Source organism: Zalophus californianus, chromosome 2 (genome assembly GCF_009762305.2).
Source record: "Zalophus californianus isolate mZalCal1 chromosome 2, mZalCal1.pri.v2, whole genome shotgun sequence".
In the NCBI taxonomy this organism is placed as follows: Eukaryota; Metazoa; Chordata; class Mammalia; order Carnivora; family Otariidae; genus Zalophus; species Zalophus californianus.
Genome location: NC_045596.1, coordinates 118725959 through 118752768, shown reverse-complemented (window position 1 = coordinate 118752768; position 26810 = coordinate 118725959). Strand labels below are relative to the sequence as shown.

The following is a 26810-nucleotide window of genomic DNA, read 5'->3' as shown; positions in this document are numbered from 1 at the left end:
CACATCCACCTTCTTAACCCTGCTTAATTTTTTCCCCATGGCATTTATCACCTTCTGATGTCTCATTTATTTGTTTACCATGAAAGTTCAAATTCTGTGAGAATTTGAACACAAATTTTGTTTTTTTTCTCTGTTGCAACTACCCTTGTGTAAGGAATAGTGCTTACAACATAGTAGGTCCTTAATAAATCTTTGTAAATAAATTAACATTTTCTGGGTTTTGACCTTATTTTTAAAGGGTTTTGGTTTAAAATTGTCATATTGAAGGAGAAAAAAAAAATATTTTTAAAACCACAAGATTTTACAGCTTAATAACAGAAGAATGTAAAGCAAATCCTAATGCAATTAAGCATAAAAGTACTGACACTAGGAATTGCTTGGTTTCAGAGTTCCTGCCCCATTGTGCAATTTAAAGCTTAGTGAATTTCTTACTACATAGGTTTGAAATACATTATATTCTAAAATTATGTTTATACAGTGTAAAACTTTGACCATATACTGTATAACTTTTTTAATGTTAGCTTAAAAAAAAAAATCTCTTACCACTATTTCCTACCACTAAGAAACTGAAACAAACCCAAAGGCAAAACTCTGATAAAAATATATATAATTCAAAATTTGAGTATTAAATATTGACCCATCACTAGTACTTAATACTAATTATTTAATAATTGTCTCCTTTAATTGTCCATGCCTGTTACCTTTGGAATGTTTTCAAAATGTCTTAGAATATTTTGATTGGCTTAGTGACATTTGCAAACCATTGCTGTAAAGAGTTTCTGCTCCAGGAGCAGGTCTACTTTTAGTAAGAAACTTGTAGTAAGAAAAAAAAATGGTCTTAAAAAATATACATATATATATATGTATGTATATTATACATATATATATAAAATATACATACATATATATATATATATGTATGTATTTGCTTAAAAAATAAGTCTGCATGAAGTTGGGTTTCCCCAGCAATCTAAGCATAATCTCGTACGGTTTTTTTCTCCCTACTATTTCCTTTCTCCTCCAGTGATATTTGCTTAATAGGTGCTCTTTTCCTCTTAATCTCCTTTTTTTTCTTACTCAAAGTAAAAATTCAAACAAATAAATTTAATAAAATAAATTGACCCAACAAAAAGCCTTAGCAATTCTCTTTTGTAAGTCTAAATGTAAATAATTTTAGATGGTAGGTTCATCCCATGAATGGGGGTCATTGGCTTGAGAAATTTGCTGAACTTCCTGCATGAGCACCTTACTCTCCAGTCTGATGAAATGTCCCATGGTTCCTGTGAATTTTTTCTCTCTCATATGACACATCTCTGTCAGCAGGTATCTTGCAAGTATAGAGCATGGGAGAAATTGACACTTGGACTCTGCCATTTCAAATCCGTGTTGCCAGAAATTAGATTTGGTACACAGAATAGGATGACCTTTTAGTGATTTGGATTCTATATTCCCAGACTAAATGGCTGTTTTTACTTGCTATTATTCATTATCAGAGAAAATGGCTATGTCCTTTCTCATTTATTCTATTATATAAATTAACATACATTAAAATTAATTCTTTTTTTTATTATGTTATGTTAATCACCATACATTACATCATTAGTTTTTGATGTAGTGTTCCATGATTCATTGTTTGCGTATAACACCCAGTGCTCCATGCAGTACATGCCCTCTTTAATACCCATCACTGGGCTAACGCATCCCCCCACCCCCTCCCCTCTAGAATCCTCAGTTTGTTTCTCAGAGTCCATTGTCTCTCATGGTTCATCTCCCCCTCCAATTCCCCCCCCCTTCATTTTTCCCTTACTGCTATCTTCTCCTTCTTTTTTTTTTTTTTTAACATATAATGTATTATTTGTTTCAGAGGTAGAGGTCTGTGATTCAACAGTCTTACACAATTCACAGCACTCATCATAGCACAAACCCTCCACCCAGCCACCCCATCCCTCCCAACGCCCACCACTCCAGCAACCCTCAGTATGTTTCCTGAGATTAAGAATTCCTCATATCAGTGAGGTCATATGATACATGTCTTTCTCTGATTGAGTAATTTCAGTCAGCATAATACCCTCCAGTTCTATCCATGTCATTGTAAATGGCAAGATTTCATTCCTTTTTATGGCTGCATAATATTCCAGTGTGTGTGTGTGCGTGTGTGTGTGTGTGTGTGTGTGTGTGTGTGTGTATACACACCACATTTTCTTTATCCATTCATCTGTCAATGGACATCGTGGCTCTTTCCATAGTTTGGCTATTGTGGACACTGCTGCTATGAACTTCGGGGTGCACATAACCCTTCGGGTCCCTACATTTGTATCTTTGGGGTAAATACCCACGAGTGCAATTGCTGGGTCGTACAGTACCTCTATTTTCAAATTTTGAGGAACCTCCATACTGTTTTCCAGAGTGGTTGCACCAGCTTGCATTCCCACCGACAGTGTAGGAGGGTTCCCCTTTCTCCGCATCCTTGCCAACATCTCTTGTTTCCTGACTTGTTAATTTTAGCCATTCTGACTGGTGTGAGGTGGTATCTCATTGAGGTTTTGATTTAGATTTCCCTGATGCTGAGCGATGTTGAGCACTTTTTCTTTTTTAAAGATTTTATTTATTTATTTTAGAGAGAGAGAGAATGAGAGAGAAAGCACATGAGATGGGGGGAGGGTTAGAGGGAGAAGCAGACTCCCTGCCGAGCAGGGAGCCCAATGTGGGACTCGATCGAGGGACTCCAGGATCATGACGTGAGCCGAAGGCAGTCGCTTAACCAACTAAGCCACCCAGGCGCCCGAGCACTTTTTCATGTGTCTGTTGGCCATTTGGATGTCTTCTTCAGAAAAATATCTGTTCATGTCTTCTGCCCATTTCTTGATTGGATCATTTGTTCTTTGGGTGTTGAGTTTGATAAGTTCTTTATAGATTTTGGATACTAGCCCTTTATCTGATAGGTCATTTGCAAATATCTTCTCCCATTCTGTCGGTTGTCTTTTGGTTTTGGTGACTGTTTCCTTTGCTGTGCAAAAGCTTTTAATCTTGATGAAGTCCCAGTAGTTCATTTTTGCCGTTGCTTCCCTTGCCTTTGGCGATGTTTCTAGGAAGAAGTCGCTGTGATGAAGTCGAAGAGGTTGCTGCCTGTGTTCTCTAGGATTTTGATGGACTCCTGTCTCACATTGAGGTTTTTCAACCATTTTGAGTCTGTTTTTGTGTGTGGTGTAAGGAAATGGTCCAGTTTCATTCTTCTGCATGTGGCTGTCCAATTTTCCCAAGACCATTTGTGGAAGAGACTGTCTTTTTTCTTTTTTTTTTAATTTTTTATTGTTACGTTAATCACCATACATTACATCATTAGTTTTTGATGCAGTGTTCCATGATTCATTGTTTGTTCATAACACCCAGTGCTCCATGCAGAACGTGCCCTCCTCAATACCCATCACCAGGCTAACCCATCCCCCTACCCTCTTCCCCTCTAGAACCCTCAGTTTGTTTTTCAGAGTCCATCATCTCTCATGGTTCGTCTCCCCCTCTGACTTACTCCCCTTCATTCTTCCTCTCCTGTTATCTTCTTCTTTTTCTTTTTTCGTAAAATATGTTGCGTTATTTGTTTCAGAAGTACAGATCTGTGATTCAACAGTCTTGCACAATTCACAGCGCTCACCGTAGCACATACCCTCCCCAATGTCTATCACCCAGCCACCCCATCCCTCCCACCCCCAGCCACTCCAGTAACCCTCAGTTTGTTTCCTGAGATTAAGAATTCCTCATATCAGTGAGGTCATATGATACATGTCTTTCTCTGATTGACTTATTTCACTCAGCATAACACCCTCCAGTTCCATCCACGTCGTTGCAAATGGCAAGATCTCATTCCTTTTGATGGCTGCATAATATTCCATTGTGTATATATACCACATCTTCTTTATCCATTCATCTGTCTTTGGACATCTTGGCTCTTTCCACAGTTTGGCTATTGTGGACATTGCTGCTATAAACATTGGGGTGCACGTACCCCTTCGGGTCCCTACATTTGTATCTTTATGGTAAATACCCAGTAGTGCAATTGCTGGATCGAATGGTAGCTCTAATTTCAACTGTTTGAGGAACCTCCATAGTGTTTTCCAGAGTGGTTGCACCAGCTTGCATTCCCACCAACAGTGTAGGAGGGTTCCCCTTTCTCCACATCCCCGCCAACATCTGTCATTCCCTGACTTGTTAATTTTAGCCATTCTGACTGGTGTGAGGTGGTATCTCATTGAGGTTTTGATTTGGATTTCCCTGATGCCGAGCGATGTTGAGCACTTTTTCATGTGCCTCTTGGCCATTTGGATGTCTTCTTTGGAAAAATGTCTGTTCATGTCTTCTGCCCATTTCTTGATTGGATTATTTGTTCTTTGGGTGTTGAGTTTGATAAGTTCTTTATAGATTTTGGATACTAGCCCTTTATCTGATCTGTTATTTGCAAATATTTTCTCCCATTCTGTAGGTTGTCTTTTGGTTTTGTGGACTGTTTCTTTGGCTGTGCAAAAGCTTTTTATCTTGATGAAATCCCAATAGTTCATTTTTGTCCTGGCTTCCCGTGCCTTTGGCGATGTTTCTAGGAAGAAGTTGCTGCGGCTGAGGTCGAAGAGGTTGCTACCTGTGTTCTCCTTTAGGATTTTGATGGACTCCTGTCCCACGTTTAGGTCTTTCAACCATTTGGAGTCTATTTTTGCGTGTGGTGTAAGGCTATGGTCCAGTTTCATTCTTCTGCATGTGGCTGTCCAATTTTCCCAACACCATTTGTTGAAGAGACTGTCTTTTTTCCATTGGACATTCTTTCCTGCTTTGTCAAAGATAAGTTGACCATAGAGTTGAGGGTCCATTTCTGGGCTCTCCATTCTGTTCCATTGATCTATGTGTCTGTTTTTGTGCCAGTGCCATGCTGTCTTGATGATGACAGCTTTGTAATAGAGCTGGAATTGTGATGCCACCAGCGTTGCTTTTCTTTTTCAACATTCCTCTGGCTATTCGGAGTCTTTTCTGGTTCCATACAAATTTTAGGATTATTTGTTCCATTTCTTTGAAAAAAGTTGATGGTATTTTGATAGGGATTGCACTGAATGTGTAGATTGCTGTAGGTAGCACTGACATCTTCACAATATTTGTTCTTCCAATCCATGAGCATGGAACGTTTTTCCATTTCTTTGTGTCTTCCTCAATTTCTTTCATGAGTATTCTATACTTTTCTGAGTACAGATTCTTTGCCTCTTTGGTTAGATTTATTCCTAGGTGTCTTATGGTTTTGGGCGCAGTTTTAAGTGGGATCGACTCCTTAATTTCTCTTTCTTTTGTCTTGCTGTTGATGTATAGGAATGCCACTGATTTCTGTGCATTGATTTTATATCCTGCCACTTACTGAATTCCTGTATGAGTTCTGGCAGTTTTGGGGTGGAGTCTTTTGGGTTTTCCACATAAAGTATCATATCATCTTCAAAGAGTGAGAGTTTGACTTCTTCTTTGCCAATTCGGATGCCGTTGATTTCTTTTTGTTGTCTGATTGCTGTGGCTAGGACTTCTAGTACTATGTCCAATAGCAGTGGTGATGGTGGACACCCCTGCCATGTTCCTGACCTTAGAGGGAAAGCTCTCAGTTTTTCCCCATTGAGAATGATATTTGTTGTGGGTTTTTTATATATGGCTTTTATGATATTGAGGTATGTACCCTCTATGCCTATACTGTGAAGAGTTTTAATCAAGAAAGGATGCTGTCGTTTGTCAAATGCTTTTTCTGCATCTCTTGAGAGGATCCTATGGTTCTTGTTCTTTCTTTTATTAATGTATTGTATCACATTGATTGATTTGTGGATTTTGAACCAACCTTGCAGCCCAGGGATAAATCCCACTTGGTCATGGTGAATAATCCTTTAATGGACTGTTGGATCCTATTGGTCAGTATTTTAGTGAAAATTTTTACTTCCATGTTCAAGGATATTGGTCTGTAATTCTCCTTTTTGATGGGGTCTTTGTCTGGTTTTGGGATCAATGTAATGGTGGCCTCATAAAACGAGTTTGGAAGTTTTCCTTCCATTTCTATTCTTTGGAACAGTTTCAGGAGAATAGGTATTAATCCTTCTTGAAATGTTTGGTAGAATTCACCTGGGAAGCCATCTGGCCCTGAGCTTTTGTTTCTTGGGAGATTTTTGATGACTGCTTCAATTTCCTTAGTGGTTATAGGTCTGTTCAGGTGTTCTATTTCTTCCTGGTTCAATTTTGGTAGTTGATACATCTCTAGGAATGCACCCATTTCTTCCAGGTTATCTAATTTGCTGGCATAGAGTTGCTCATAATATGTTCTTATAATTGTATTTCTTTGGTGTTGGTTGTGATCTCTCCTCTTTCATTCATGATTTTGTTGACTTGGGTCATTTCTCTTTTCTTTTTGATAAGTCTGGCCAGGGGTTTATCAATCTTGTTCATTCTTTCAAAGAACCAGCTCCTAGTTTCGTTGATCTGTTCTACTGTTCTTTTGGTTTCTATTTCATTGATTTCTGCTCTGATCTTTATTATTTCTCTTCTCCTGCTGGGTTTAGGCTTTATTTGCTGTTCTTTCTCTAGCTCCTTTAGGTGTAGGGTTAGGTTGTGTATTTGAGACCTTTCTTGTTTCTTGAGAAAGCCTTGTATTGCTATATACTTTCCTCTTAGGACTGCTTTTGCTGCATCCCAAAGATTTTGAACAGTTGTGTTTTCATTTTCATTTGTTTCCGTGAATTTTTTTTAATTCTTCTTTAATTTCCTGGTTGACCCATTCATTCTTTAATAGGATGCTCTTTAGCCTCCATGTATTTGAATTCTTTCCGACTTTCCTCTTGTGATTGATTTCTAGTTTCAAAGCATTGTGGTCTGAAAATATGCAGGGAATGATCCCAGTGTTTTGGTACCAGTTGAGACCTGATTTGTGACCTAGGATGTGATCAATTCTGGAGAATGTTCCATGGGCACTAGAGAGGAATGTGTATTCTGTTGCTTTGGGATGGAATGTTCTGATTAGATCTGTGAAGTCCATTTAGTCCAGTGTGTCATTTAAAGTATTTATTTCCTTGTTGATCTTTTGCTTAGATGTTCTATTTCAGTGAGGGGATGTTAAAGTCCCCTACTATTATTGTATTGTTGTCAATGTGTTTCTTTGCCTTTGTTTCTAATTGGCTTATATAATTGGCTGCTCCCATGTTAGGGGAATAGATATTTACAATTGTTAGATCTTCTTGTTGGATAGAACCTTAAGGTATGATATAGTTCCCTTCCTCATCTTTATTATAGTCTTCTGTTTAAAATCTAATTTGTCTGATATAAGGATTGCTACCCCAGCTTTTTTCTGGTGTCCATTAGCATGGTAAATCGTTTTCCATCTCCTCACTTTCAATCTGGGGGTGTCTTTGGGTCTAAAATGAATCTCTTGCAGACAGCATATCGACGGGTCTTGTTTTTTTATCCAATCTGATAGCCTGTGTCTTTTGATGGGGGCATTTAGCCCATTTACATTTAGGGTAACTATTGAAAGATATGAATTTAGTGCCATTGTGTTTCCTGTAAGGTGACTATTACTGTATATTTATCTGTGTTCCTTTCTGGTCTATGTTACTTTTAGGCTCCCTCTTTGCTTTTTTTTTTTTTTTAAAGATTTTATTTATTTATTCGAGAGAGAGAATGAGATAGAGAGAGAGAGAGCACGAGAGGGAAGAGGGTCAGAGGGAGAAGCAGACTCCCCGCTGAGCAGGGAGTCCAATGCAGGACTCGATCCCGGGACTCCAGGATCATGACCTGAGCCGAAGGCAGTCGCTTAACCAACTGATCCACCCAGGCGCCCTAGGCTCCCTCTTTGCTTAGAGGACCCCTTTCAATATTTCTTGGAGGGCTGGTTTTGTGTTTGCAAATTCTTTTAGTTTTTGTTTGTCCTATAAGCTTTTTATCTCTCTTTCTATTTTCAATGACCGCCTAGCTGGATATAGTATTCTTGGCTGCATATTTTTCTCTTTTAGTGGTCTTGAAGATATCATGCAGTCCTTTCTGACCTGCCAGGTCTCTGTGGATAGGTGTGTTGTCAATCTAATATTTCTACCATTGTAGGTTACAGATCTCTTCTCCCGAGCTGCTTTCAGGATTGTCTCTTTGTCTCTGAGACTTATAAGTTTTACTATTAGATGTCAGGGTGTTGACCTATTTTTATTGATTTTGAGGGGGGTCTCTGTGCCACCTGGATTTTGGTGCCTGTTTCCTTCCCCACATTAAGGAAGTTCTCTGCTATAATTTGCTCCAATATACCTTCTGCCCCTCTCTCTCTTTCTTCTTCTTCTGGTATCCCAATTCTTCTAATATTGTTTCGTCTTACGGTATCACTTCTCTCTCGAATTCTGCCCTCATGATCCAGTAATTGTTTATCTCTTTTTCTCAGCTTCTTTATTTTCCATCATTTGGTCTTCTATATCACTAATTCTCTCTTTTGCCTCATTTATCCTAGCAGTTGAGTCTCCATTTTTTATTACACCTCATTAATAGACTTTTTTATTTTGACTTGGTTAGATTTTAGTTCTTTTATTTCTCCAGAAGGGGTTTCTAATCTTCCATGCTTTTTTCAAGCCCAGCTAGTATCTTTAAAATCATCCTTCTGAACTCTAGTTCCGAGATCTTACTAATGTCCATATTGATTAGGTCCCTGGCAGTCAGTACTGCCTCTTGTTCTTTTTTTTTGAGGTGAGTTTTTCCGTCTTGTCATTTTGTCCAGAGGAGAATAGATGAATGAGAGAACAAAATGCTAACAGGGTAACAACGACACCTGAAAAATATACACTAAATGAATCAGAAGAGACCTTCCAGAAAATGGTCACCTTTCTGTTCAGAGAGTTGCTGCTATTCTTTTCTTTGATCTCCTGTTGAGTTCGTAGGTGTTCAGAATGGTTTGATACCTATTTAGCTGAATTCCTGGGACCAGACGAAATTTAGGTCTCCTACTCATCCGCCATTTTGCTCCTCCCCAAAATTGACTCTTTATTGTCATAGATGTGTAGATTCTTGTAACCACCATCACAATCAGGAAACAGAACTGTTCTCTTACCCCAGAGAAACTCCCTCCTGCTGCCCCTTTAATTCATGCCTCCACTCATGCCAACCCCTGCGACCACAATCTATGTTCTCTATCAGCATAGCTTTCTCTTTTCCAGAAGGATATATAAATTGAGTCATAGGTTTATATCCTTTGAGACTGGCCTCATTCACTCTGTCTAATGCCTTTGAATTTCATCCAAGTCGTGTATATCAACAGTTTTTTGTGTTTTTTTTTTTAAATTCCTGAGTAGTATTCCATAGTATGGCTGTATCAGTTTGTTTATCCATTCACATTAAAGTATATTTTGGTTGTTTCTAATTTGGGGTGACTGTGAAAGGACCTGATAAAATACCCATCTGTAGGCTTTTTCTTTGACCCTAAATTTTCATTTCTTTAGGGTAAATACTTATGATTGGAATTTTGGGGCCATATGGTGTGTGTTGAGTTGTATAAAAACCCAATGTGTTGTTTTTCCCACCAGCAGTTATGAAAATTTCAGTGGTTCTTCATCCTCAGCAGCCATTCTATGGTATATAGTGACATCCCATAAAGCTTTTAATTTTCACTCCCCTAGTGACCAACGATGTTAAAAAATTTTCCATGGCTTATGTGCTATCTTTGCCCATTTATTAATTAGGTGGTTCATTTCTTTGCTGTTGAGTTTTGAGAACTCTTTATGAGTCTTAGAAGCAAATTCTTAGTCAGACACATAATTTGCAAATAGTTTCTTCTAGTCAATAGCTTGTCTTTTCATTCATATAACATTATCTTTCCCAGAGCAACAGTTATCAATTTTGATGAAGTATTGATTTTTCTTTTTAGATCATGCTTTTGGTGTCATATTTAAGAACACTTTGACTATGCCCAGTTTATGAAGATTTTTTTCATTACCTTCTTTTTAAAGTTTTATATGTTTTGTGTTTCACATTTAGATCTCTGACTCATTTTAACTTTTGTTTCAGTTGTCAAGTCTAAGCAAAGCGTCATTTTTTTTCCCCAAATGGATGTCTAATTGTTTTAATACCATTTGTCGAAAGGACTGCTTACTCTTTTTCCATTGAATTGATTATAGCTTTGTCAAAATATAATTGGTCATGTTGCCTCTGTATTGTTTCATTTGTCACTATATCTGTCCCTTCATCAACACCACACAGTTTTGATTACTGTAGATTTACAGTAAGTCTTAAAATCAGTAAATGCAAATGCTCCATTTTTGTTCTTTCTTAAAATTACGCTGGCTATTCTATTTCTTTGCCCTTATTTATAACTTTTTGAATTAGCTTATCAATATCTACAAAAAATCTTGCTGGGACTTTGATTAGTATAGCATTAAATCTATAGGTCAATGTGGGGAGAACTGACATCCCTATAAAGTTGAGGCTTCCAGTACATGAATACCTCATGTCTCGCCATTTATTTAGACCTTCCTTGATTTCTTCCGTCAGCATTTGTAGTTTTCAGCATATGGATTTTATACATTTTTGCACTTAAGCACTTTGTTTGGATCTACCATAAATGATACACCTTTTGAAAATTTCAGTTTCCAGTTGTTCATTGCGAGATATTTGTGACTTGAAATTGTGTCTGTGAAACCTAGTATGATAGTTTCAATATCACTCATATTTTCAAAGCTTTTGTTTTATTGGTAGGACCTGTCCTTCATCTTTGTCACTCAGGTAACAGTCTGGGACTTAGTTGGGTGGGGGTGGTCTAGTCCATAAATTATTTCTCAAAATCTCGGATATACTATTTAGATTCATGTATGCACAGCTTGAGGTGAGGCCAGGTGTTGATGAACAACATTAAGAAATCCCTTTCCTGAGCCCCTTCCTCTTCACACCCTCCTTGGGACGGTCCTGTTTCCTGTGGCTTTCCTTTTAGACGCTCCCGCCAGAAAGCTGGTGTTTTATTGTCTTCTTTCTGCTATGCAACAGCACTCTCTTCTGGGGCCAAGAAGCAGAAGAACAGCGAGAGGTAAAAGGGATTCACCCTACACCCTTGGGGTCTCAATTCCAATCGGAGAGGAGTCGTTCCCTCCTTCGTCATTTCAGACTCCTGCAGTTCCTCCTTGCTGCCACCACTGGATTATTTGGGGGCTGGGACAGGAGAGAGTGGAAAATAGAAAAGTTATTTCCCAATTCTTCTGGGTGTCAGGAAACCCCTTTTCTGTTCTTTGTGCCAGATTTTGAGGGCTTCTCCTGAAGCTCTCGCTCTGTTTACACCATTGACCACCTCTAGACTTGGGGCTCTATTGAGTCCAGAGCAGGAACAACAATTGGGGAAACAGGTGAACTCACTGCTGGTTCAGTAGTATCTAAAATTCTGATCTACCCCAATATGCCTGGTGGTATTTACTTTGAGTCTTCAAATAGCTACTCTGCGCATCTGTCCAGGTTTTATAGCTGCGTTCAGTGGATATAGAAGAGGAGAGTTGTGCTTACTCGCTCTACCTGCAACATCTTTATGTACCAATAGGCAGATTGTGGCATCCTATTAATTTTAATGTAATTTTGGTTGCCTATGAATCCTGAAAAATGCATTTACAAGGTGCCAATCTTGTTTTCTCACCTCGCTTACAGGATATGTCTTAAATTTATTTATTTATTTTTTTAAAGATTATTTATTTATTTATATATTTATTTTAAAGATTTCATTCATTTATTTGACAGAGAGAGAGACACAGTGAGAGAGGGAACACAAGCAGGGGGAGTGGGGGAGGGAGAAGCAGGCCTCTCGCCGAGCAGGGAGCCCAATGCGGGACTTGATCCCAGGACCCTGGGACCATGACCTGAGCCGAAGGCAGATGCCCAATGACTGAGCCACCCAAGCGCCCCAATATGTCTTAAATTTAAAGAGAGAGTTTATAGTTCATATTTACAATGAATCAACATGTTTGTAAATATAACTTATTATATATATATATTTTTTTAAAGATTTATTTATTTATTTGAGAGCGAGAATGAGAGATAGAGAGCACGAGAAGGAGGAGGGTCAGAGGGAGAAGCAGACTCCCCGCCGAGCAGGGAGCCGGATGTGGGACTCGATCCGGGGACTCCATGATTGTGACCCGAGCCGAAGGCAGTCGCTTAACCAACTGAGCCACCCAGGCGCCCCTATATATATATATTTTTAATAGAGACTTGAGGAGGGAAAAACGTGCTTTTTTTAAAGATTTTATTTATTTATTTGAGAGAGAGAGAGAGCAGGAGAGAGAGTACAAGCAGGGGCAGAGGGAGAGGGACAAGCAGACTGCGCTGAGCAAGGAACCCAACATGTGACTCAATCCCAGGACCCTGGGATAATGACCAGAGCCAAAGGCAGGCGCTTAATCGACTGAGGCACCCAGGCACCCCTGGAAAGATGCACTTTAACAACTTACTTGTATTGGGATAATTACTTATATTTGGATAGTACTATTTTTAGCAATAAAGAAGACCCTGCTAACCAATTAGGCTGAAAATTGATAGTCAATGTGTTTGTGGTGCGCTTGTGAAGCTTTGCGGCCCAGGCTATATAGCTATAGTAGTCATTACCATACGTTAAAGCATTCTTGTACTTCCACTTAAGATCTTTTGTTCTTATTCACATCAATCTTGTGAGATAAGTAAGATGATTTAGTTTGTTCATATTTTATAGCTGGGACATCTGTATAGATGTTGCATTGCCTGCTGACGGTCCCATAGTGAACCAAGGACTTTGTTACTCAGAGTTCACTGCACTCTTCACTAAGCCATACTCCGTTATTTAATGGTATGTAAATTGGCATGGATCAGTTCGAACCAAAAATATTGAGCTGCCCAAAACCCTTGACAAGTCCTGATATAAGGCCTTGAAAGACAGGCTATATTTCAGTCTCTCTGAGTAGGCATTAGACAACATTTAAGAACTTTTAACAGAGGAAAGAAAATAATACAGTGGCAGGTGCACTTTAAGAAGAAAACCTGACACGGATGGAATGGAAGAGAGGGTTCCTGGAAGGTGGAAGTAGGTTCTTCAAGTGTAATAAGAGGTGACAGAACTGCTTGGGGTATTGCCGTCATGAAGGGACATGTGCAAGAGACATTGTGAGAGGACTAGTCAGTAGGGTTAGTGATGCATCGGAAGGTAGGGGCAAGGTACAGGTGGAGATGGAATGTTCTTTGGTTGTGGTCTTTGGAAAATGATATGCTCTTGATGTGAGTGCGTTGGAGTTGGAGGAAGACTTAAGTTTCAAGCTTATAGAATATAAAATATCAGGACAAAAGGAATTTGGAGCTCTAGATCAGGAAGTGAGGACAGACTAAGGAGTATAGAATTATGATAGATCCTCATAGAAGGGATAGTTGAATCCTAATGATGGATGGAGTTTTTGAAGGAGAGCTCATAATGAGCATAGAGGAGAAAACCAGGGACTAAAACTCAGAGTGTGTATGCTATAATGTGAAGAACTACTGAAAGTTTTATTTGACTGTGAGTTTGAAAGTATTATATGGCTTCTGACATTTATGAATTTCAGCCAGAATAGAGGTGTGCTTCGTTATACATACTTAATGGAACTCTCACTTCTTTGAGCCCTAAGTAAATCTAGCATTGTCAGGTAAATGTATTCACCAGGAAGATCATAAGGGTGTACTCACTCACTCACTAACTCCATTTGTTTACTTATGGCCTTTGTTTATTTTCTTGTCCGGGTGAGATTTACATGTCCCAGGTACGTGTCTAGACAGTTTAAATGCAAGGCATGTCTCACAGCTGAAGATTCTGTCCATAGCACCAGGACTTTATATTCACAAAAACTGACAGTGGTAATGATGGCTTCTCCCTGGATGTTTACAGAGTCATTTGTTGGTTCGCATCTCTGTGGCATTTCCAAAACAGAGGAGTTATTTACAGGCATCTTGCTGTTTAACATTTCCAGAGGATTTTGTTTTTTTGTTTTTCTTTTCGCTCTAGTAAGGGATGGTATAGTAGGTGGTGAGGAAAGAGTGTCATTTGTTAGAAGACTGTTTTACACCTCCTTTCATTCAGTCCTCTAAAAATGTTGGTATGTTTCAGCATGTGAGATTGAGTATTTCATTAGAAGCCATTCGGCAAGTTATTTTAAAGGCAGATTTTGAAGAACCTTGATCACTAATCTACTCTACATGCTGAAAATCTGAGTGAGAAGGGAGTACAGGTTTGTGTTGCTGAAAATTTCCTCTTCTTTGTCTTCCATCTTGTTGGCATGGTTAAATATTTAAGTGTACAATAGCCCGCCCTCCTTATTCGCAAGGGATGCATTCCAAGACCCCCAGTGGAAAATGTGGATAGTGTCAAATCCTGTATAGACTATGTTTTTTTTTTCCTATTCATACCTACCTGTGAAAAAGTTTAATTTATGAGTTAGGCAAGGAAAAGATTAACAACAATATAGAACAATTATAACAACGTATCATAATAGAAGCTATGTGAATATGGTCTCTCAAAATAGCTTACTGTACTCACCCTTCTTCTTGAGATGATGTGAAATGATAAATGCCTGTGTGATGAGATGAAGTGAGGTGAATGACAGAGGTGTTGTGATATAGCATTAGGCTACTGTTGATTTCCCAGTGATATGTCAGAAGGAGAATCATCTGTTGACCACAGGTAACTGAGACCTCAGAAAGTGAAACCATGGATAAGGGGAACTACTGTATTTGCCAAGTTTAACCAGGAACTTTGATGTTGGATCGAAATACTATATCGGCCATGAACTATTCATCTTTTACTTCTCATACAGCTTTCTGCATTAAACAGAGCTAATGACCTGTCAAGTGGCTGAAATGGCACAGTTTTTTGCTGTTCTTGTTCATATAGATTGAGATCATTATTTATTACTGCAGCCTGTGTAAAATCACTTTTTTGTTTGCGTTCAGTCAAATTTGTATCTTTGTAAAAACGCCAAAATGCTGTGCCATAATGGCAGTCAAATCTATTTATATGCATTGGCTGTTATAAGAAAAACCAGCTCTTTGATTTGACCCTAAGTTCTCAGTTACTTCCCCGGTTTGGCATGCATTTGGCTTGTTTGGTTTGTTTGCATGAAAGGTAGGATGAGAAGATGAGGAATGAGGAGAGGCTAGAATGTACCTGAGGTCTTTCCTGAAGTTGTATCGGTCCGTGATGGCTTGTGGTGTCTGTGATAGAATCATATGATGGAATCACAGGAGTGACTAGAGCACTGCGCTTGAGTGCTAATATTATAGAAGAGCTGTTAAGAGACCAATTCTTCGATGTCTAGCAGAGGAAACTGAAACCCAGAGATCTAAAGTGATATATTGTTGGTCACATAGCTAGTTAGTGGCTGAACTGGAAGTAGTGCTTGGATTTCTTGATTCCTAACCCAGACGTCTCTTCCATATATCTTCCATGAAGATATGATTTCCACTAGATAAAATTCAGGAGAATTTTGGTGATGAATAATGGTTAAGTTATTATTACTAGCCCCTCCCACAAACCTGATGGGTGATAAACTGAAAGCATAATTAAGCATTTAAGAATGAATTTTCTTCTAAATTTGTGGGAAATCACCTTTGAAAACATGAAATAGATACTTCAATCATGGTTCCCCTGATTGAACAGAAGTGTTGAATATCCATACTTGGTGTGTGTTAAGTTGTTGCAGGATAAATAGAAAACAGCTTCCACATCTTATATTCTAGTTCATTGACAGGATGAACCATGCTTCTGGGTGTCTTGAATTCAGCTCTTTAGTTTATAACTTGGATTCCCATTCTGTCTCCCACAAATCTCAGATGAAGAGACATGCTTTAGAGTAGTCAGAACTCCCTTTCCAAAGTGGTTTTGGGGAAAAAAAAGATTTTAGAATCATTCTAGCATCACTAGATTAAGCAAGCTCCTTGCCTTGATTCCACTCTGGGACTGAGTGGAAGCCTATAGAAGATATTATTTAAAATTAGATATAATTTAAAATTATTTAAAAAGTAGCCAGATAATTGTGGATTTTTTTTTAAAGATTTTATTTACTTATTTGAGAGAGTGAGAGAGAGCACAAGCAGGGTGAAGGGCAGTGGGAGAAGCAGACTCCCTGCTGAGCAGGGAGCCCAATGTAGGACTGGATCCCAGGACTCCCGGATCGTGACCTGAGCTGAAGGCAGAGACGCTTAATGGACTGAGCCACCCGGGTGCCCCAGCTAATTGTTTTAACAGAAATAGATAGAGCTATAGTTCAGCTCAATCCCATAGTACATTACTTATTCAGTCACTTTCACACTTTGAAAAATTCAGCTGCATTGTAATTAGTTACAAATCTGTGTTGTTTGCACTACTAGGGATGTAAGCTTCATAATATCTGTTATTACTAAGTCTCTGTATCTTTAATGAGTACTCAGTCATTGTTGCAATGAAGCTTGAGATCCTATAATGTTTTACTATCGTCTTAGATGCCTATGCTAGTAAAAGTTCTGGAGAGAATAAAATTAAACATCATATATAAATACATAATACATTATAAAATTAAAATTCATATATAAATATAATACATTATAAAATTAAACATCATATATAAATATATAATACATTATAAAACATATATAAATATATAATACATTATAAAATTTAACATCATATATAAATATCATAATACATTATAAAATTAAACGTATAAATATATAATTACAAAATTAAACATATATATATTATAAAATTAAACATCATACATAAATATATAATACATTATAAAATTAAACATATAATTATGTAATACATTATAAAATCAATCATATATAAATATATAATACATTATAAAATTAAACATCATATATAAATATAATACACTATAAAATTAAACATATATAAATACCATTAATGACATAGCGATTCTATTGTTGCTGCTACTGGTTCCACTGCCCTACTACTAGGACAAAGAGGAGGGGTGGAAGGAAGATGCACTCATCTTGTTTAAGGCATTGTGCTGAGCACCTTACAGCAATCATACCACAATTTAATCCTTACAATAAAATGATCATCTCCATTTTGCAAACGAAGTTTCACGTGGGTTAAATTCTTTGCCCAGGGTCATGCAGCTAGCAGGTAGCCCAAATTCATGAGTGCACACTTTTGACCACTATGGCACATACTGGTTTATAACCCAGGCCCAGGAGAGACTGTGAGAAGCCTACCTTCTGTTTCAAATCATTATGGCACTGTTTGGTTTAGTTTGGTGAAAACATTTAGAAAGTTGTACACGGGTTTACATTCCTAGAAATGAATCTAGCTCAGTTTGTTCAAGCAAAGCATTTTAAGCAACTCCTACGAAAAGGAAAAGATACCTGTAATTGTTACTGATGCTCTCAGCTTGGGGGAAAAAGAACCTGCAAACCTCTAGAAAAAGCTATGAGTAGTGCCAATGAGAGCTCTTATTAAAGCCTTTATTAGGTACTGAATAATTGTACAGAGTTAAGTCACACCATGATTTATAACAAGTTATTATGTCATTTTCCAGTGGGAAAATGGTATAATGAATAAACTACCCCAGAACTGGAGCTAATGCAGTTTTTCACAAAATCATACAGTGTCCTCTATATACACATCTTCTTTGTAATGAGTATTTAAAGTTTCTATATTAATTGCAAATAATTAAGTCAATATGATGATTTCCACTGTTTTGAAAGTCACCAAAAAGCATTTTATTTCATATTTTAATAAGAAATCATTTTAATAAGAAATCACTTTTTTCTATGTACACAATTTTTATTTTATTACATTATGACATTAGGTATGCATATGTCACCAGAATTTTCCTATTTCAATTTCCTTAAAAGCATAATTCAAGGGTGCCTGGGTTGGCTCAGTTGGTTAAGCAACTGCCTTTGGCTCAGGTCATGATCCTGGAGTCCCAGGAGCCCGCATCGGGCTCCTTGCTTGGCAGGGAGTCTGCTTCTCCCTCTGACCCTCCCCCCTCTCATGTGTTCTCTAATTCTCTCTCAAATGAATAAAATCTTTAAAAAAAAAAGCGTAATTCAAAAGGTGTGTTTTAATTTATACTTTTTATATTTTGAGAAAAACCTGCCATGATCTAGTAACATATTTTGGTTTCCTTTTCACCTAATGTATTCATTATTTGAATTAGTATTTTGGTAAACTATACAAATTTTCCTAATTCTCTTTTCTGACATCTTTAATGATAAAATAGTGGCATTTAGAAGGAATTGGTTGAAAGAAAGACACCATTTGTATCCCAATTAAAATTAAAAACAAATTTTGGAAAAAACATGACAGAAGAAAATGAAACATTGCGTTTCTAATATTAGTCAATTAGGTTAAGAAAGAAGTTATGGCAAAATGTCATGCCTATGCAGTGGCTTGCTGCCTATCTTCAAAATGAGATTCGAGGGGAAAATATATGTCACACTGTTCCCATGTTATGATGGCACCATTTATTCTGTATATTTTCTTGCCCAGGAAAAGAAATTAGAGAATCTTAAAGGAGGGTGGTTATTCATTTTATTTTTATCTTTCATTATTGTTCACCGGAAAATTCATATGTTGAAAATGATAATGATGGAAATCTTAATCATCATTAAATGGAGCTTTTCAGTGACCAACAGACGTGAAGAAGATAGAAACCTGGATTTCTGGTTTTGCCATGTGGTTACCTTAGATGAGTCTTTCCATCTTTTTGAGTCTCTGATTCTTTATCTGATGAAAAAGTGTTTACTAAATTATCTCTATGGTTAATTTCTGCTCTGCATGTACCTTAACTTTTTTACGTTTGCTGGGAGAGAACTTCCTTTACCTAGTCTCTTAGAAAAATAGTGTTAGGAAAAAGGCACAGAATCAGATTTTGTGGCCAGTGGCCCAGAGAAGAATATAGGGATGTTTATGTTCTTTTCTATTTTATTCAGCTGTAGTTTCTTTTTTTTTTAAGATTTTGACAGAGAGAGAGAGAGAGAGGATAAACAAAGGCAGCGGGAGAGGGAGAAGCAGGCTCCTCAGTGAGCAGGGAGCCCGATGCAGGGCTCCATCCCAGGACCCTGGGATCATGACCTGAGCCGAAGGCAGTCGCTTAACCGACTGAGCCACCCAGGTGCCCCCAGCTGTGGTTTCCGTGACAGATGTGCACAGCATGCATGCAGTTGGCAGAGAGAAGCCACGGTTTATGTTGTTGTGGGGATGTGGTGTTGCCAAACAGGACACTGAGGCATGCTATTTGTGTCCACTCCTGAGTGTCTGGAAGAGGTTTCACCATCATGAGGTAGCTTTTGACAGTCCGTGCACTTACCTCATAAATTGGTGGTTAACCATTTTTTTTTTAATTAACACTATTGACATGTTTTGTTTTTAAAATAGATTTAATTAAAACTAATGAAGGCAAAGAGTAATATTTGTGGTTTTCAGAAACAAACATGTTTGAACATACTTTAAGGAGAGAGAAGATTCTTACCTTTCCATTTCATTTATTTTTGGTTGCAGAACTTCAGATGGTGGCAAAGTTGTTGGCACCATAGAAGTCAGTGTCGTGAAGATGGGGGAGATTGAGGATGGGGAAGCCGACCACATCACCACAGATGTGCAGGGACAAAAGGTAGGGTCTCAGTCAGCTCAATGCACAAATTAAATTAGAAACGATCAGTTTTGCCAGATGCCTGAATCATCAGCACCTCTGTGCACTATGAAATCTTATTCAAAAGCCAAATGAGAAATCAGCTCTGGAATTGAAGTGCCATAAGCATGCTTGGTCCGCTGAACCAGAGGGTCTATTTGCACGGAACTCTGCAAAGCCATGTGCCATTCAGCAACACCTTCTTCTTTGCCCCGGGGCTCCCCGTGTTGACCCTGCCTCCTCTCAGCTGGAACAAAAGTACGGATCACTGCTGCATTCTGCCCTAATTAACCCTACTTGAGACGCATAGAAGATTCCAGGAGGACTACTGCCAAAAGTAATCACTTCTCTACTCTCAAAACCCTCTTTGGAAAGAAATGCAATTTGAGTTTAGATTTCATTTGTATGTGAAGGAGCACAGATTTAATAATGCTGGGCCTTATAAAATTGCAGAGAGAAGTAGGAAATAGCGCAAAGTGGAGGGACAGCTTTGGAGGAGGGGCATCACCAGCTGGAGGGGAAGCAGCTTCCTTGAAGCTGAGCATAAAGGTCCCAGTGCGTATCAATACGTGTCCCAGATTTTTTACTTTCTTTTCTCTAAGAAAGAGAAACTTGACATAAGTATTAACCTAAATTCCTGTCCTAGGAATGTAGTCGCCTACTTTATTGAGGCACAGGGGATGGACTTAAAAACTGCATCTTTTCAGGAAAGATTTTGTGTATACACTGTAATTCCTACCTTTTCATAAATGAGCATTTTCTAATGATAAGGCCTTTAGGGATTCAGTTTCTGGCTTAGTGGCCCTTACCTAGGAGCATACTGAATTTGGGGTGCTGAGAAAACATCTACATGAGAAATGTTTATCTAGCACAACAAATTAATTTTTTTGTCTAAAAAAAAGATAAAAACAATTAACTTTACAAAAGAAATCTAAGACTGTCTTTCAAAAGAATATTGTTCTTGCCCCCAGAATAAGCTAGGCTCTTAACTGCTGGGCCAAGCCTTGTTCTTCTCTGTTCCTCTACTCTCCCCCAGAACACAGCGAGGATCATGAAAATATTCCAGTGAGGCTCAAAGTTTGAATCAGGTTGCCTGATAATGTAAGGGCTGTCAATTTGCAGCAGATCCTCTCAAGATTTGTGTATTCAAAACACCAGTGTGGCTTTTAGGATGTGTGCATCCGAGACCTCCAATTATGGGGCTCCTTCATTCAATCCCCCTTTCCTTTGGAATTCTATATAAGGTGCGTATTAGTCACCACCACATGAATGCTTGCCTCAAGATTAAGGAGGAAAGATTTGGAGGCCAGGTGGGGAACTGAGAACAGAAATAGACAACTGTGCCTAGACCTGTGGCAGCATGCCAGGAGACGAGTAGCGGAAACACTTCCCTTTTCAACAGAGGCCTATTTTGACTGCTCCCAATCTATTACTAGCCCCATCTCTATTTCCCCCCCAAAGCTTGCCCACCGCCTGACTCCTTTACTCTGTTGCTATTATATAGTGCAAATTGAATCATACTCTTAGTAAGCAGAGAACTTGATACCCAGGAATATACCCCACCAAAGCCCCACATAATGTTTCTGACTTAGTAATGTGAACTTAAAAAGTCTTAACTGAACTATTCTAGAATTAGGAGGTGGCAGCGTCAGCATGTACCATGTACAAATCGTAAGTTGACTAAAACGATAAATGTACCAGTCATTGTTGGCATTAGTTCTGTCCTGTCTGGGTTCTTAGTAAGCATTGACCTTATGCAAATTTTTTATAAAGTTATTATAAACTGTTGGCAATCCTTCAGAAGCATCATGATTCGTGAAGAACATGTAGTAAGGTCCACTATGCACAATATTTAGAATTATGTGGGAATAACTTTATCTCAGTGTTTCACAAAGCATTAGCAGAATTTTCTGGGGTGTTTGTTAGATATGCAAACTCCTTTGCAGATCTGCTAAATCAACATCTCTATCAAGTGTATTAACACAATCTCCTAATGGGGACTTAAGTCCCGAAGTTAGTGAATGACTGAAACATAGGACAAGACAAAGTAACTGAAATCGGGGTTATCTGTAAAACAACACTGCTCTCCCGAGTTTGTATGAATGGAGGAAAAAGAAATGAAACTATTAGCACCAGTCATGTGGGTGAGTGACACATGTTATTGCTTGTGTATACTGAAGTAGATAGAAGATAATAATACCTGTTTTAATGAGCTTGGGCTTCCATAATAATAAAATACCACAGACTGAATGGCTTAAATGACAAAAAATGATTTTACCATGGTTCTGGAGGCCAGGAAGTGCCAGGATGGTGTGCCAGATGACTTCGTTCCTGGTGAGGACTCCCTGGCGTGCAAATGTCCAGCTGTGTCCTCACATGGCCTTTCCTTGGCACATTAGCACAGAGACAGCGAAATGAGCTCTTGTGTCTCTTCCTCTTCTTATAAGGACACCAGCCCAATAGGATTAGAGCCCCACCCTTATCATCTTCTTTAACTTTCATTACCTCCATAAAGGCTGTCTCCAAATCCAGTCATACTGGGTCTCAGGGCTTCAACATGATGAATTTTGAGGAACACAATCCAGTTCATAACTATATCCCTGATGTAAAATACTACATTTGAATCTTTAATCTCATATAACGTTCAGAGCCTGGAATAAAATATAAATGAAAATCCAAACTCTGTCCTCTTACATTAACTTACTTGTTTCCTCAAATTATATTGTTATGATATAGTTCTCATCAAGCAAAAGTGGTTCAGAAGGTCATTCACCATACCACACTGGTTCAAACTTTTGTTTAAGAGAGAGGGAGAGAGAAAGGGAGAGAGGCAAGCAAGTGGGGTGGGGAGGGTAGAGGGAGGTGGAGAGAGAGAATCTCAAACAGACTCCCTGCTAAGCATGGAGCCTGATGTTGGGCTTGATCCCATGATCCTGAGATCACGACCTGAAGAGAAACCAAGAGTTGGACGCTTAAGGGACTGAGCCACCCAGGCACCCCCAGCTCAAACTTTTATTTGATACGTACATACATAGTGAAAGAAGACAAAGTGTTAAAATCACATAGCTAGAGAAAGAAAAATTCACAAAAGAAACAGTAACATGGACATTTTACAAAGCTCATATAGTTGGTGAAATGTTGCATTAGGTATCCAAATTTTTTTACATTTTGGAGTCACCTTTGACTCATTTCTTCCTCTCAGGCACAGTGAGTATGTCAGCAAATCCTGCTGATTCTGACTTTTAAATATATCCAGAACCCAGTGACTTTGGAGCCTTTCCCTCTTACAGCATTGTCTGTCACGTACATGTTCAGGGTAGTCTCTTAAATGTCCCTTCTTCCTCCTTCCCGACACCCCCATCATCATAGTCTGTTTTCAGCAGAGCACTTATTAAGACATAACACAGAACATTTCATTTCTCCAGTGGCTCCTCAACTCCATGAAAGTGTACACCTAAATCCTTTCAGTGACCCCACTTAAAGTCCTGCAGGTGCTGGCCCCCCATTACTTTCTTCGCCTCATCCTCCACTCTTCTTTTGCTCACTTTCACCTAGCCTCATTAGCTTCTTGGCTGGCTGTTAAACATTCCAGATACATTTCTGACTCAGGTCCTTCACTCTGTTTTTCAATCTATCTTTGTAGCATTTTCCCCAGGTAACTATATGCTTCCTTCCCTCACTTCCTTCTGGTCTTTTTGTAAAATGTGACCTTCTCACTCTGCCTTCTCTGCCCTGTATCCAAAATTGTCATGCCTACCAGAAACTTTCTATCTCCTTTCTTTGCGTTATTTTTGTCCTTAGTACTTATCACTGTCCAACATCACATATATTTTATCTTATTTATTGTCTATTTCCCTCACTAGACATTTGTCTATTTTGTTCTCTCCTTTACCCCTCCCCCCAGTGCCTAGAACAGAGCCTAGCACAGGAAAAATGAGTGAATGAGTAAATGAAGTCAATTTTATCTTGAAATAAAATCCAAAATTCTCTCCCTAGAAGGGATAATATTTGGCTGCATATAAGGCTGTGTACAAACTGGCCATAAGTAAAGACTAGAGTGAGGATGCAGTAAAGAGTGCAGCATTATAAAGGAGAGAGGAAGAAACTTTTGAAAAACAACTTTGAATTAAATAGTCAAGAAAAAAATATGCTACTAGGGAAAGGAGAATGAGGAAGCCAAATGATCAAATCCGGTAATAGAACCACCAATATAATTAACAGCCAACAGGATCGAGTGAGATAGCCCTCCCCCTCTGCCCCGACGCCAAGGTGACTTGGCTTCTTGTCAGGGGAGGAAGATTTTTAACAGGCATCCTTCAGTGAGGCTCTGCGGGGGCCAAGTTCAGCTCCTGCCTTGTCTCCCCCTCTTGTTTAATGTCTGTATTATATTTGAATGTGGCACATGGCACAGTACTAATGATCAAAGTAGTGGTGGTTTCTACAAAAGGAAAAAGCCTTATGTATTTATGACAGTGACAGAGATGGTATAAGTGGAGTAATAATACATCTTCTCTTCACTACGAGCCTAACCTAACTAGTATTTGATGCCTTGCTGCCCTTCTCAGGTCACTTTGCTCCCATAGTTTGAAGTGGTGTTTTAATCAGATATTCTTAGGCCATGGTCAGGGAAAAGGTAGAGTCCTAGGGGAGCTAAGGAGCATCTTAAAGCAGACACTATTTGTCCCTTTGTTTTTCCCAAATACAAAATTGAAAATTATATAACTGACTTACCTTCTAAGATATTTGCAGGCATATAATATTCATCACTCATTTGTCAAACAATACTGCCTTCTATGTTCTAGGCATTCTACTAGGTTCTGGGTGTTCAGCAATGAACCACATAGACGCAGATACTGCCTTCTAGGGAGGTAAACAATAAAATAAACAAGTAATATATTGTTGATCAGATGGTACTATATACTATCGAAAAAAATAAGGGTACAAGGACTACTAGGGAGTGTGGACTGTGGCCCTTTTATACTGGGTGATCAAGGATAGATTCACTAGTGATACGTTATCTGAGCTGAAACATGCAGGAAAATGGGGAGCAAGATGTGGGTATATGAGAGGAAGAAGAATTCTAAGTAGAGTGAACAGCAGGGGCAAAGGCCCTGAGGTGGCAGGGTGCCTGTAATGACTAGACCTGGGGGTTGGAGAGGAAAGTGGTAAGAGTTGAGGATAAGGTCCACAGGCAGGGAAGACAGATTGTATACTCCCTCTTAAAGGTCATTAGACTCTGAGCTAGATAGAAAGACAGTGGAGGATTTTTGAGTGTAGGTGCAAAATGATCTGATTCGTGTTTTAAGAGGACCGTTCTGGGCTGTTATGTTGAGTATGGCCTGAAAAGAAGCAAGGACAGAATGGAGCCTGTTTATTGCAAAGACTCAAGGCAGAGATGAAGATGAGTTAAATCAGAGAAAGGGAAATGTGGCCAGACTCCAGGTACCAAGGAAAACCAAAGAATAAACTTACCATCTATAGTGACGAAGAAACTGAAAGGAGCAGGTGCAGAAGAACCAGAGATTTTGAGATGTTAACTTTGAAATTTGAAATGGATGCATACATCTGGGCAGTTGGAGGTTTGAGTGTGGAGTTCACATGAGCTGTCCAAGCTAGAATTAGATATTTGTGAGTAGTCAGATGGTATTTGGATGGTATTTAAACCATGAGACTGAATGAGATCATCCAAGTGTAGCAATTTGCATAATTTACTCTAAAAATTGGTATTTATGTGGATTTTATCTACTGATATTTACTATATTACAGATTTTGCTTACTTAGGTTATATCTATGGCCATTTATCGTGTTAGTACTTCAAACAAGAAATGTTTAAAACAGAAGAGTACACAAGCACGCATACCATTAGCTGTCAAACGATTATGTAATAGGGCCTCTACAAGATTCCACTATATGCTTATAAGAGAGAAGCAGACAAATAGTGTTTTAGTATTATTATGGAAATGATTTTGTCTTCACCCTGTGCCAGATGTTGCGGAGGGTGCAAACACAAAACTTATCAGGGACCCCAGGAGATTCCAGACCAGACTTTAACAACCATGATCTAAGGAATAAACTAACAAATGTAAAAGTGTTTAGCCAAGAAGTACTGGTCTTTGTCCTTTATGATCATTGTCCTTACAGTTTAGTTAATTTTCTAGCCCAATGCATGGCAAATTGGTATGGTAGTTGATATTCAACATCATTAAGCTCCAAGAAATTTATATAATATATCTTGCGTTTCTTCTTCTTGGTCACACTTACCGTCAGATGACACTTTTTAAAGCACTCATCAAAATCAATAGGCTTACAGTGCTATTGGAACAAAAAGCATGTGGTGTTTGTTATTCCTGCTCAGAATCACAAATATGAAGTTGTTACACTGAAAGCACACACAGTATAAGTGCATAACCCTAAAAATATCCATCATAATGACAGCAATAAACAGTATACATAGCTGGAGCCTCCTTAAGCCTGTGCTTAATGATTCCAAATCATTTTAATCTTTGCATCCTATGTAGCATCTAGCACAGTGTGAAAATGGTTCTAGGGTCAACTGTAAAAAAATTAAAATAGGCTGAGGAAATAAGAACTATGGTTCTTGGCTTCAAAACTCTCAATTTTAATAGTGATACAGACGGTACACTTGGGAAACAATTGAAGAAAATAATTAAGAGTCCAAATATAAAATTATTTATTAATTTAGTAAGTATTTATTGGATATTTTCTGTTTATGTTCTGTGGATTTAAATCTTGACAGCATTGTGAATAGTAAAGCTTTAAAATACAATAAAGTTGTAAAATAAGAATGTTATTAGGTTAAAATTATTCTAAATATCTACCTTCCAGTGTAGATGGAGATACAAATGTATGAAAATTCTGTTTCTGATCCATTTGGTAAAATAATGCAGGCCTTCTATTAGGAAACAGAAAGTTGACTTTGATTATGAAGAGGCAGGGCTCCCTCCATGTAGAGAAGCAGTTTCTCAAAATAACCTGATCCGTATGAATTATGGACTTTCTTACTAAAAGGGTTTAATCTAAACCATTTCTATAAATTATATTGTAGGTGATAATCCTGTTTTGGAGAGGAGGGTGGCTCAAAGCTATATACCTATTATATTATGTTATTATGTGGAAGGATATCAGGGACAAATCATGAAAGGATTTGAACACCAG

The 26810-nt window shown here is 38.3% G+C and overlaps 1 protein-coding gene across 4 annotated transcripts in view; it reads left to right on the top strand.

The window, feature by feature from the left end:
• The window catches only part of INPP4B (inositol polyphosphate-4-phosphatase type II B), an 808823-nt gene that overhangs the window by 563353 nt on the left and 218660 nt on the right, over window positions 1-26810 (top strand). For all 4 annotated transcript variants that reach the window (XM_027599074.1, XM_027599075.2, XM_027599073.2 and 1 more), the window contains one exon: window positions 19505-19616. In XM_027599074.1, coding sequence (XP_027454875.1) covers window positions 19505-19616 — 112 coding nt within the window. The remainder of the gene's footprint in view (window positions 1-19504; window positions 19617-26810) is intronic.